This window comes from Narcine bancroftii, chromosome 1 (genome assembly GCF_036971445.1).
Source record: "Narcine bancroftii isolate sNarBan1 chromosome 1, sNarBan1.hap1, whole genome shotgun sequence".
NCBI lineage: Eukaryota > Metazoa > Chordata > Chondrichthyes > Torpediniformes > Narcinidae > Narcine > Narcine bancroftii.
This window is the reverse complement of record NC_091469.1, coordinates 201,971,812-201,985,102: the sequence shown is the minus strand read 5'-3', so window position 1 is coordinate 201,985,102 and position 13,291 is coordinate 201,971,812. Positions and strand designations below refer to the sequence as shown.

The 13,291-nt window shown below is 40.0% G+C and overlaps 1 protein-coding gene across 9 annotated transcripts in view; it reads right to left on the bottom strand.

Annotated features, from left to right (window-relative positions):
- scai (suppressor of cancer cell invasion) overlaps nucleotides 1-13,291 on the bottom strand; it is a 134,682-nt gene that overhangs the window by 23,504 nt on the left and 97,887 nt on the right. For all 9 annotated transcript variants that reach the window (XM_069888337.1, XM_069888333.1, XM_069888342.1 and 6 more), the window contains 3 exons: nucleotides 8,484-8,585; nucleotides 7,673-7,774; nucleotides 1,192-1,270 (listed from right to left, as the gene is read on the bottom strand). In XM_069888337.1, coding sequence (XP_069744438.1) covers nucleotides 1,192-1,270; nucleotides 7,673-7,774; nucleotides 8,484-8,585 — 283 coding nt within the window. The remainder of the gene's footprint in view (nucleotides 1-1,191; nucleotides 1,271-7,672; nucleotides 7,775-8,483; nucleotides 8,586-13,291) is intronic.

Sequence of the window (13,291 nt, the reverse complement as noted above, 5' to 3'; positions counted from 1 at the left end):
CAATGTGCAATCAGAAGACAGCCACACAACTTGAGGTTTTTTAACCCAAGATCATGGATTCTGGGTAATCAGCAAATGAACCAGCTAAACCACAGGAGTAGCATTTTAAGCAGCAAGCTCATATCTGGATCGCACTGCCTGAAAAATTGATAGAAGTGGTTAAGCGTGGAAAAGGATGCTGGAAATCTAGAATCAGGCAGAACATAGAGAAAATACAAAGCAGATCAGAGAAGATTAGTATTTACATCCTCCGATGCTGTGTATCAAAAATGCCAATTTTGGTCATTTGCCAATCATCATCATCTATGTTCCCTCGTTCCAAACAATCTGCCAATGGGTTCCATCTCCTCTGACAGATCATTATGGATTAAATATTTATCAGATTCCCTTGCAACTATTCTCTGTTTAAGGAGAGAAATCCCTGCTTCTTGTCCACTCACAGAACTAATCTACTTCATCTTCGGAACCATTCCAGTACATCTCTTCTGCCCTCTCTTCAAAGCCTTCTGTTGCCGATTGGCCAGAGGATATCAAATTAAAAGTGAAGATAGAGGGTATTCAATGAAGATTTATTCTTTTTCAAAGAAATATATTGATCTGGAAAGTATACTTTCCATTGATGGAGGGAACAGTCAATCAAAGAGGAAGTAATTTGCAAGGTACAGGGAAAGAGTGGGGGAAAAAATGGAACTAAATAGCTTCCTCTATCAGAACTCAAGCACAGATTTGTTGCACCTTTCAGCATCATTGTGTGTTGTAACAGCACCACAATTTTAGAAGCTAGTTCTGACAATGCAGCACAAATTAAATCTCCCCCTTGATGGAACATCATCACACAATTGCTATAAGAGCCCTTGAAAGGGCAGCAGGGGACTGACTATAACTTTTTAATGCTATACTGAGGATAAAATTATTAGTTTCTATAATGGTGTCAGGAATCTTCTACTCTTCAAAAAAAAAATCAGAAAAGGTATGGATCATAAATGGCCTTCTCTAAAACACAGACAGTAAATCTTGAACAAGAGTAAAATATTTTTAAATATCAAATTATTTTAAGCTATCTGTGCCATGCAAGTATTTCATTAACTTCGCATTAAAAGTTAGAAAATTATTCTCCTCTTCCAAAACATTTTAAATGCTCTCAATGTGATTCAAACCCAACAGAGGACTAGAAACAATCCTCAATAATACCTTCATAATCACAACGGCCTGTGGGAAACACTCCAGTAGCTGACAGGTAGACCAGCAGGACACTATTTCCAGGCAGCTCCTGGAAAAGAAAATAAAGGGATTGTTCATGTAGGATTGACACCTTCCTCATTTAATCATTGGGGTATTCAAAAAATAAAAAAGGACTGCAGTTAAAACAATCTTAAATTTAAACCAATTAAACAAGAAAGTTGCAGGTGCTGCATTTGTAGTTTGAACAAAAATGCAGGAGAAACTCAGCAAAGTCATGCAGTACTCTTTATGTAGCAAAGATAAAGATACTTAACCAATGTTTCGGGCCTGAGTACACTTCCTCAAGGTATGAGCAAAAAGCAACCAGGTGACTGAATAAAATGGTTGGGGAGAGAGCAGGGATGGAAGCACAGGAAAGAGGTCATAGATGGATATGGGTGGGAGGACACGAGAGAACAAAAAGCTGAGAAGTGATAGGTGGAGGTGAAAGCTCTCTGAATGCAGAGGGAAGGGGGCGAAGAGCTGGAGGAAAGGAGATAGAGAATGGTGAAGAGAGGGAAACAGTCACCATTATATATATATATATATATAAAAACATAGTTTCCCCAACTGTACTCTACATACACTGATGGTGAATGGATCTATATGTATGGAAGGGAGGGACTGTTATGTTTTTGTTTGTTGTGCTTGTGAGAAAAAGTTTAATATATTGTATATTTAAAATGTTTCTATGTATATTTTAAAAAAACAAAAATAAAATATTTTAAAAAGTACAAGTGAAGTGTGGCTTGACTTGGAATGACTGTTTGGGGTCCAGAATGGTGGTGAGGGAGGAGGTGTAGATGCAAGTGTACCACCCTGTAGCCTCAGGCGTAGGTACCAAAGGGGGAATTAGTGGGAAGGGATGAGTGAATGAGGGATTCATGGATGGAGCAATCCATGTGGAAGGCAAAATGGGAAGATTTGTCTGGTGGCAGAATCGCATTGTAGGTGACTAAATTGCAGAGGATAATATGTTGGATGAGAAAGCTGGTGGGTGGTAAAGGAGGACAAGGGAAATCCTGTCCTTGTTGCTTTTAGTGGCAGAGGGGGACAGGCAGATGTGTGAGGAATGGAGGAGATGTGAGAAGAGCTGAGTTGATGGTGGTAGAGGTGAAGCCGTGTGTTTTGAAGGAGGAGGACATCTCAGATGATCTGAAATGGAAGACCTCATCTGGGAGCAGACGTGACAGAGATGGAAGAATTAAGAGAAAGGAATAGAATCCTTAGAGGGGCAGGGTGTGAAAGTCGAGGTAATTGTGAGAGTTTGTGGGTTTGTAGAAAATGTCTGTGGAAAATTTGTTTCTTGAGAATGGAGAGAGAAAGTTCGAGAAGGGGGAGAGGGTTGCCAGAGATGGACCAAGTGAATTTGATGTCAGGGTGAAAGTTAACAGCAAAGTGGATAAAGTTGACGAACTCATAATGGGGCATCTAGTAGTCTATGTAGTGGACGAAGAGTTGAGAAGACTTGCCTTGTGTTGGCTTGTAGCCAACAAAAGACAGACATAGCTGAGAGTTGTCGTCTAGCTTCGGCTAGATAGATATCAGTAGACCACTCCAGAACAGCACTGCCCTTGTCTGCCAGTTTGATAGCAAGGTTAGGATTGGTGTAGAGTGGGGGGCAGAGCATTCTGAGGAGGTGAAATTCCAATAAGTGAACGGGATGGTGAAGTTGAGACTGTTAATGTCTCAGTGGCAGATGGAAATATAAATATCCAGAGCAGGCAGATGGCCATGTCGAGGGGTAGCCAAGAGGAGGAAGGGTGTGATTAAGTGAAAGAGATGTTTCGGGATTGGAAGTCTTGAGTTATAAGGAGAGGCTGGATAGGCAGGGACAGTTTGCCCAGGAACAAATGAGACTGAAGTGTTATCTCAGAGGTTTATCTAATCACCAGGGACATTGGTAAGGTGAATGGTCACAGTCTTTCTTTGCAGGGTAGGGGAGACTAAAACTAGGGGACACAGCTTTAAAGCAATAGGGGGAAGATTTAAAGAGGACTTGATGGGCAGGTTTTTCCATAACTAGGGTGGAGGGTGTGTGGATGAGCTGCTAGAGGTGATAGAGGCAGGGACAGTTAGAACATTTAATTTAGTTTGGTACATGGATAGGGAAGGTTGGACTAGCTCAGGAAGGCAGACAAGTTGGGACGAACAGACTGTTTCTGACTATGATATAAAAGGTTTTAAGAGCCTGCTTAACAGGTTTAAAGACATTTTCATGCAAATCAGAAATTCACTAATTCTATTTGATTTTTGACTCAGCTTTCTGTAATAATTTCAGGTTGCTGAGAATTATAAATTTGTAGCCATTGGAATTGCAGTGGATGCAATTAAATAACCACACAAGGCATTTCTAGAGTCAATCAAACGGATTTACTCTTCGTTACCAGCGCAACCTTTTAAAAGCCAGAATCATGCACTTGACACGGGCTGATGTCATCACACACTGAAGTCATATGGCCAGTTCAATGCTTCCTAGGAGTTGTAGTGCCGCCATAGCGCCGCTAAATGCCACCACCACCCCCCAACCCCAGAACCGGCTAAAAGGTTTGTCTTTTAGGTTGTCAGTCTCTGAGACAGACTGTTGGATGCTGCAGTGGGGAAGACTTGTCCATGAGCTGGTTTAAGACTGTCAATAGCCAAAGACTGTGGTTTCCCTCCAATGTCCAAAATACAGGTCGACCTAGTTTGTCTGAGTATCTTATAAGGTCCTTCATAGGGCATCTGTAAAGGTTGACCAAGTGTTTCCCTTCAGATGAAGACATATTCGCTATTTTTGAGGTCTTCAGGCACAAAAGAAGAGTGTTCTCCAGGTGACGAGGGTGGTATAAGGGTCAATTTTCCTACGGTCTCCCTGAGCCTGATCAACAATTCCTTAGGATCATCGCTGGAGTTGGAATGGTAGAGGACGAACTCCCCTGGGACCACCAGCGGTGCGCCTTATATGAGCTCCGCAGATGAAGCTGGAGGTACTCCTTTAAAGTTGTTCCAATGCCCAGTAATACCCAGGGCAGCTCATGAGCCCAGTTCGGGCCTTCTAACCAAGCCATCAAGGCTGATGTGAGATGTCGATGGAATCTTTCCACCATTCCATTGGGCTGGGGATGATAGACATTCGTATGATGAATTGTTCCACCGAGCAAGCAAGACAAGGGCATCCACAGCAAGGAAGTAAAATGTGGTCCTCTATCCAAAGTAACATGTGCCGGTAAACCAAAACGAGACGCCTAGGAACTGAGTAACACCCGAGCACAAGTGTCTGCAGTAGCTTCTACCATAGGCACGGCCTCGGGCCACAGTGTAAACCTGTCTATTACTGTAAAAAGATAATGGTATCCGCTTGAAACAGGAAGTGGACCAACAATGTTCAGGTGGACATGAGCAAAACGCCAAGTAACTGCAAGGAAGGACTACAGTGGTGCCTTAGTTTGCTGCTGAACTTTTGCTTTCTGGCAGCCAATGCAGAACCTCGCCATTTGTGTCATGTCTTTTTTAAGACTGTGCCACATGAAACTGTCTGAAACTATATGAACAGTCGATCTAATTGATAGATTCAAGAGACCATACACAGAGTCAAATACTCCAAGTTTCCATGATGCCGGAACTACTGGGCATGGGTGTCCCGCTGATACATCACAGAGGAGAAGTTTGCCTTTAACTCCAAACTGGATATCTTTCAATTGGAGGTTCATGATGGCAGTCCGATAAACATTTGTCTCATGGTCATGTTCTTTGGCTGCGGCCAAAGCTGTGTAGTCAATACCTTGATCTACAGACAAAACCTTGAGTGGAGCGGAGCGGGAAAGTGCATCAGCTACTACATTGTCTTTTCCAGAAATATGTAGTATTTTTCTGGAGAATTCGGAAATGAATGATAATTCTCGTTGTTGTCGAGCTGACCAGGGCTCTGTGACCTTGGAAAATGCAAATGTTAAATGCATAGTAAAATCTCTGCCTCCAAAAGTAACAGGAGTGTCGAATAGACAAATAAAGAGCCAAAAGCTCCTTATGAAAAGCACTGTATTTCTTCTCTGCTTCATGAAGATTGCGGCTGAAGAGCGCCAACGGTTTCCATTGCCTGTTGACATATTGATGAAGTGCACCTCCTACACCCATACTGGAAAAGTCTGTAGAAAGGGCGGTGGCTGCATTTAAAACTGGGTAGCTGAGCATTGTTGCATGAATCAGCAAATCTATCATCTTTAAGAAGGCATTGTTTCCTTCTTCAGTCCAATGGATGGTTCTGGGAGTAAATCAAAAAGAGGCTTCATGTTATGAGCTGCTCCCAGAAGAAACCAACGGTTAAAAAATTTAGCATTCCCAAGAATTCCTACAGGCTTTTAATCATACCAGGTCTTGAGTACTTGGTAATAGTCTCAACTTTGGATAGCAGTGGAGACAGGCCTTCCTGAGTAATCCTATGCCCCAAGAAATCAATAATTTCTTGTCCAAAAACATATTTATCCAGATTGATGGTCAGTCTAAACTTTTGAAGATGAATAAAAAGTGTACAAAAATGTTCCAAATGTTCTTCCTTAGTTCCACTGGCCACCAAAATGTCATCGAGGTTGAAAAAAGACATTGGTCATACCACATCCTAAAGCATCCATCACCTGTTGAAATGATTAAGCGGCATTTGTTTTTTTTTAAATCGGAATGGCCTTCATAAAAATTCAAACAACCCAAACAGGGTAGTTATTGCTGTTTTTGGAATGTCTTCTGGCTCTACTGATACTTGGCGATAGCCACACACCATCTATTTTGGAGAAGATCTTTGCCCCTTGCAAATTAGCCAAGAAATCCTGTATATGAGGTATCGCATAATGATCCAAGATGGTGGCGTCGTTAAGCCACCTGTAATTTCCACAAGGTCGCCAACCTCCATTGTGTTTCAGGACCACATGTAATGGAGATGCCCATGGACTGTCGGACCTATGAATTATGCCTAGTTCCTCCATCTTGGCAAACTCTTCCTTAGCTAAGCACAGCTTCTCTGGAGGCAAGCGACACACTTTAGCATGGATAGGAGGACCCTTAGTACAAATGCAATGAGTAACATCGTGCTTTACAGTGGAGGCAGAAAATTGTGGAGTAGTAATTTCAGGGAAATCTTCCAACAGCTTGGAGAATTCATCTACTGGTCTACTTAATGTTTGAAAGTGCAGAGCAGGGGTACAGGCATCTGCCAGAGGAATATCTGAAAAGTAGTTCCATCTATTACCCGATGCCCTTTTAAGTTGGTGAGGAATGAATGAGCCCGAAGAAAAGCTGCACCAAGCAAAGGTCGGGATACTGTTGCTATAATGAATGGCCAAGTGTAGAGATGATTCTTGAACTTGACATTCATCTTCCTGGTGCCAAAGGAAGGTTGGAATGTTGGAACTGTTAACTGCTCATAGTTGCAGGTCTGGGATAGGATGGCGTGTGTCAAAACTGGTGGGTGGAAATACACAACTTCTGAACCTGTGTTCTCCAGAAATTTTCACTGAAACAACTGGTCCCATACATACAGTAGGTGTGCGGGTTTCTTGCCAACTGCCGCAGCCCTCACTGGTGGTTGGCCTGGGACAGTTCCCACAAATGGGCAGGGTGGAAGGCACTTGCAGGCATTTACTCACCAATGCCTATGGTAATAACACCAAGACGAGGTGTCCACAGGCTGCTTGCTTTTCTTGGGGCGTTGCCTGCTTCTAGGGAGTGATGTGCTAAGAGTACTAGAGTGTGACATGGGGTCAATATTGGAGGAGTTGGTTTGGAGACGTCTTTCCTTGCTGTGCTTTTTAGCCAGCCATAGAATGACTGCCTCTGCAGCCCTTGGGTCTTCAAATGAACATTTAGATAACAAGAGCCTAATATAATCTGGCATTTGCTCTAAAAAGAGCTGCTTGAATAACATATCAGGCCTTTCACCAGCTGCCAGGAACAGCATTTCATCCATTAGTTCTAATAAAGTGGTTTTAAAGCGTCATACTTGCTGGTATGCGGTGGATTCCTTAGGAAGTTGCCGACCCTCTTAGCGACGGCCTGGTCCAGGGCATTGACAAGATGGTAGTAACGAGTGAATGGTGTCCAATTCAACTTTGTGAAGGTGAAATTGTGCTTCAGCCGTTGGAATCACAGTTCAGGCTCAGCTGTCCAGGAGGGTGGTAGCTTCACAGCAACTGCTGCAGAGCCCATGTTTGTCCAAAAATACGTTTTTGGACTTATCAGGGTTACCAATTGTGGCCCCTGGAATCATAGTGGACATGACGAAATAACCACACAAGGCATTTCTAGAGTGAATCAAATGGATTTACTCTTCATCACCTGCGCAACCTTTTAAAAGCCAAAATCACACGCTCAACAAGCACTGACATCACATGCCCAGTTCAATGCCTCCTGGAAGTTGTAGTGCCACCATAGTGCCACTACAAATTTCCCACTTTAACCAAATCAAAACACAAAAACAGACCTTAAACGATGCAGAAAGGAATGTGTAAAGTTGACTGAATGTTGGTTTGTACAGCAAATATTTGTGTGGATTTTCCCGCTTGGATGGTTTCTCTGTTGGCTCCTGGGGAGAAAAGAAAAATATTACAAATTCTATGTTGTCATTTTTATTGAAGTACTTCATCCCTTTTGTACCTGCAACAACTTCTTGACTGCATGTATACCATTCTTAATTCATTTAAACTCTCAGATCTTGTCAAAGTTGGTTAAAACTAAGCCAAATAAAAAAAATAATTTCTACATTGTAAAGTAGATGACGAAGTTACAATTTCTCCTCAATTCCACTGCATGGAAAATTAAAAGCTAAAATTAGTTCTCCACACTGGAATAAATGCTTCCATCTTCAACTGGATTGGATAAAAAAAGACACCCACATCAGGCTATTTATTAATGGAGTGTAACTCCATCTTCAACACAATAGTACCACATAAACTCATTCCCAAACTCCAAGATCTCAGTCTCTGCACCCACCTCTGCAATTAGATTTACGACTGCCTAGCCAGCAAGCCATGAGGATTGGTGACAGCACCTCCTCATTGATCAGCCCCAATACTGGGCCCTGCAAGAAAATGTAGTCAGCCTCCTGCTATACTCCATGTATATCCATGACTGTGTGGTTAAACACCACTCCAACTCCATCTATTAGCCATTGCCTAAATGTTGTCTTGGTCTTGATGTGTGGAAGTAAAAGCTAATTTGTTTGACGAGGAGTTGCAAATGAAATTCAACATTCCCACTTCTACCATTATAATGAAAGGAAGATCAACTCTCACCTGTGATCCAGTCTTGCCTAGTTGTGAAGTCAAATTAATAGGTTCTCGTTCCAGGGCCTGCAGCATTCTGAACATGTCAATAGTTAATTCACTGAACTTAACCTAAAGTTAAAAAAAAACAAATCCTCACAGAAACTGATTCGTCCCCATCATAGTATAGATATCTGCCAACTTAAGAAGTTCTCTCAAGCTTTAAAGGAGAACACCCTTCATTTTCCTCAGACAATAAAGTTAAATTGGAGCAGCCTATTTCACAGCAGGAGATTGCGGCAGCTATTAACTCTTTACAGTCTGGTAAAAATCCTGGCCCAGATGGTTTCCCAGCAGAGTTTTATAAATCTTTTTCTTATTTGTTTACACCTTACTCTATCTTTACTCAATCTTTAAATAGTGGACAATTGGTGCAAACCTTTTATGAAGTTTTTATTTCTCTTATTTTTAACAAAGAACAAGGATCTGTTAGACTGTTCCTCTTATAGACCAATTTCTCTTTTAAATTTTGATGCTAAGATTTTGTCTAAGATTCTAGCTTCTAGGTTACAAAATATAATGCCTCTCATTATTTCTGAGGATCAGTCTGGATTTATCAAAGGACGTTATTCACAATTCAATGTTCGTTGACTTTTAGGCATTATTTATTCCCCTACAATCTCGTCCTCTGAATGTATTCTCTCCCTAGATGCCAAAAAAGCTTTTGATGGGATTGAATGGACATACCTTTTTTGTGTATTGGAAAAATTCAATCTAGGTTTCCAATTGTTAATTGGATTGTTAATATATTCATCCCCTATAGCTTCAATTTTTTCTAATTCAATTAAATCTAAACCTTTTAAACTTTATCAGGGAACCAGACAGGGTTGTCCTCCAAGTCCAATCTTATTTAATTTGGCTTTGGAACCACTAGCACTGGCTTTTTGACAATCAGCTAATATTTCAGAAATCTCCTGAGATGAAATTATCCATAATGTATCTCTTTATATTGACTATCTTCTGCTATATATATCCAATCCTGACCATTCAATTCCACAGATCTTATCACTTCTTAATCAATTTGGTTAATTCTCAGGCTACAGATTGAATTTCCAGAAGAGTGAAATATTCCCTTTGAATTCTTCTTTTTCTTTAAACCCCTCTATCCCTTTTTAAATTGTTAAAAATCAATTTAACTATCTTGGCTACTATTACTAGAAAGATCACTAACTTGTTTAAAGGAAAATTTTCTTCCTTTATTGAATCATGTTAAGAATTTCTTATTTCAATGGTCTCCTCTTTTGACGTTAATTGGGAAGGTTAATATTAAGATGAATATTCTGCCTACGTTTTTGTATGTTTTCAAGCTGTCCCAGTATTTGCTCCAAACACTTTTTTTGATTCATTAGATTCACTTATTTCCTCTTTTATATGGAAAAATAAGCATCTGTTTGAAAAAAAAATTTCTTCAAAACACTTAAAGAAATGGGGGCTTGGCATTACCTGATCTGAGACTTTATTATTGGGCAGCGAACATCAGATACAGAAATTTTTTTTTAAAATTGGATAAATGAGGATATCTGAAACAAATCAGAAATCCTCAGTTATCCGAAATTTTTTCGGAGCCAAACTGACCTCACAGGTTGAAAAAAAATTCACTCAACATGAAATTAGAATGACAATTATCTTCTTTTCTGGTAACTCCCTCCCCTCTCTCTTTCCATTTCTTCTTTACCTTTCCCATTGACTTTTTTTTCTCTAACTCTCCCTCTCAAACTGCATGCCACTGTCTCCCAACTGCAAGTGGTTGGAAGAATCCCTTGCCCCAGTGTCATCAAGGAGAGTAGCCTCCCAGGCAGGAGCGGGACTTTGGGCTCAGTGGTGTTCCCTCCCCTCCCTCCTTGGCACATAGGAGCTTCCTACACTGACTCTGAACTCTCCCCTCGGCTTACTACTGCACACACTCAATGGACTCACTGGTGTCCATGTGCGGTAGGCCTAGGGGAGAATTTGGCATTGGGACTCTGGTGTCAGGAGCTCCAGTGACAGAAGCTCACTCTCGTCAGCAAATGGCCCACTGACTCGTCAGTGAGTGTTCCACTGGCGCAGGAAGCCTCCCCGGGGATCAGTGACAGCGGTGGGGATGTGTCGGGATCGGCAGAGGCAGTTAGGAGGTCTCGGTGATTGGCGGCGGCATGGCTTTGCAGAGAATAAAATATTACTTTAATGCTTAAAAAGCCTTCCCTCATTGTTTGTTGTTATTCAAACATTGATATAAGTGATTTGTTGTTGCTATTGGGCTGTTTTTAAAAATTGACCAATTATCCAAAAAAACATTTATCCAACATGGGCCCAGTCCCCGACCATTTCGGATAATCAAAGTTGTACTGTATATCATTATCTGGATATATCATAATGAATATTCAGATGTCTCAAGATGGATTGATTTAGAGATTAAATCCATTAAAAGATATTCTCTTATCTCAAAGCTTGCCTTTTTAGGACTCCAAAATAACTGATAACTTGGTTGTTAGACACACTGTGTATTTGGTTCCAATTTAGAAGACACTTTGGTTATTACAGATTCTTATTAACTAGTCCTATTTTACATAATTTGTTTGTTTTTCCTTCAGTCCAAGACATTGGATATACTCAATGGTCAAGGTTAGGTATTCAATCTTTCTTGGACTTCTACATAAACCAAAATTTTGGCTCTTTTGATCAATTATCTCCCAAATTTAAATGACGTAATCAGCATTTTTTTCCCCGTTATTTACAAACTAGGAGCTTCTTAAATTCCTTAACGTTGTGCTTCCCCAACTCTTAGATTTTAATCTTATCTGGGACTAATATAATTTTAGACCTAATTAGAAAGGTCTGCTTTCAGCCCTTTATGAACTACTATTAAGATCAAGTGATAATTCCTGATCTAACATTAAGTTTGGAAACATGACTTTCAACAACTGTTTGCTGAAGATACATGGGCCTCTATTTTGAAACATACATTCCTCCTCTCTCTGCGCTAGACATTCCTTATTACAATTTAATGTAGTCCATTGGGCTCACTACTCCAATGTTCAATTAGCTAAATTTTATCTCAATAAATCCTCTAAATGTGAGGCACTTTATATCATATGTTCTCGCTATGAAACTATTGGAAAGAGATATTTAGTACACCATCTTTAATTCTTGAATCAATCTAATTCCGAGCCCTTTTATTGCTATTTTTGGAGAGAGTGAACCAATGGACAATTTTGAATCCATCTCAATCCCATGTAGTCACTTTTGCTTCCCTGGTTGCTAGAAGGCTCATTTTGCTATGGTAGAAAGATGTCCCTTCCACACACACTCAATGGTTATTGGATTTGATGGCATCCCTCAAATAAACCCAAAAATAAACAACTACAACGAGTATTAAATTTTCTTCTCTTTGGGGTTCTTTTTTCAACTATTTTCAACATTTATAGATTGATTATTTTTGGTTCTTATTTTTTTCTTTTACTTGAACCTATTAGTATCAAAATTAATAGTTGACGCCTGTCTTTGCCAGCAATCGCTTAGGTTGGGGTTTGAAATTAGATTAGCAATAGATTTTTTTTTCCATCAGCAACATGGAAAATACACATCTTGTTTATCATTGTTTATACTCTGTAGTTCTATTTTATCTTTACCTGAACATTTTATCATATGTATCTATGAAACCTGATTTTGAAAGATTGAAAAAGAAAAGGTTTAAAGGAGAACCTAGCTCAATTTTACCATGGATCAGAAGAAATGAATATCACAAAATCCTGCCAAATTTCTTCAATACAAAAAGAATGTACAAGTTACAGCCCAGCAAAACACACCAAGTGTTCTGAAACAACTAAAACAATCTAACTGTCAACTCTACAAACAAAATAAACCGTTTTGCATAGAAAAGCATGCAGCGAGGTAGCACTGCCCAGGGAACTCCAAATTAGTTTTGACCAGGACTCTATATTCTAAGACAAAACATGCCTCATCCTCACAGAAATTCAGGCCTTCCATGTCTAATATATGCAAAGTATATATAAAGTCCCATGTGAATGAAGGAAGGGAGCAGCACCAAGGAAGTAACAGGACCAGAATAGAAGTGTTCAAGGCCACAGGCTCATCAGGTGAATCTGGATTAAGTTCACCTCAGCAGATGTATTTCTGCTTCACAACATCACAGCAGTGACAACAAATGTGCTGCAGGACAGATATCATTAAGAGTGCTTATCAACCTCCATTGGCAATTGCATCATTCACACAGAGGATCTCAAAGCACTTCCCAAAATAAGCCGCGAACCACTGATCGCTTTCGCGGTTTCAACTTAAATTCTGATGTGTAGCAGGTTCAACATGCCACACTGTAGAAAATTGTTTCATGTTTCCAATTAAATAATAATGATCAATACATTATGGAAAAAAAATTAAAAATGCTGATGCTGACATTCTGAAATACAACCAAAATTATCCAGCATCTGTAAAAAGAGAAACAGGGTTAATATTTCAAATTAAAGACTGCCAATTCTGATGTATGGTCTTCCATCTAAAATCTAAATAAGTTGTAAATTTAAGCTCCCAAGCTCTTAAAAAAAATCCCCAATTAGGCCAACTAGAGCTCTTGCAAAATCTTGTATCTTTATTTTCTTTGCTGGCTATATCAATATAGTTTTCCTAATTTACTTCCAGTTACTACTTTCTTTACTCAGCTGGAAGGATGTGCTAGTGTGAACGACTGCCATTTCCTGGTTTATGAATCAGAAGCAAAGCTCGCCCTGCAGGAGAAAATGAGCAGAGGAAATTACTCAACCACCATGGGTTAACATATA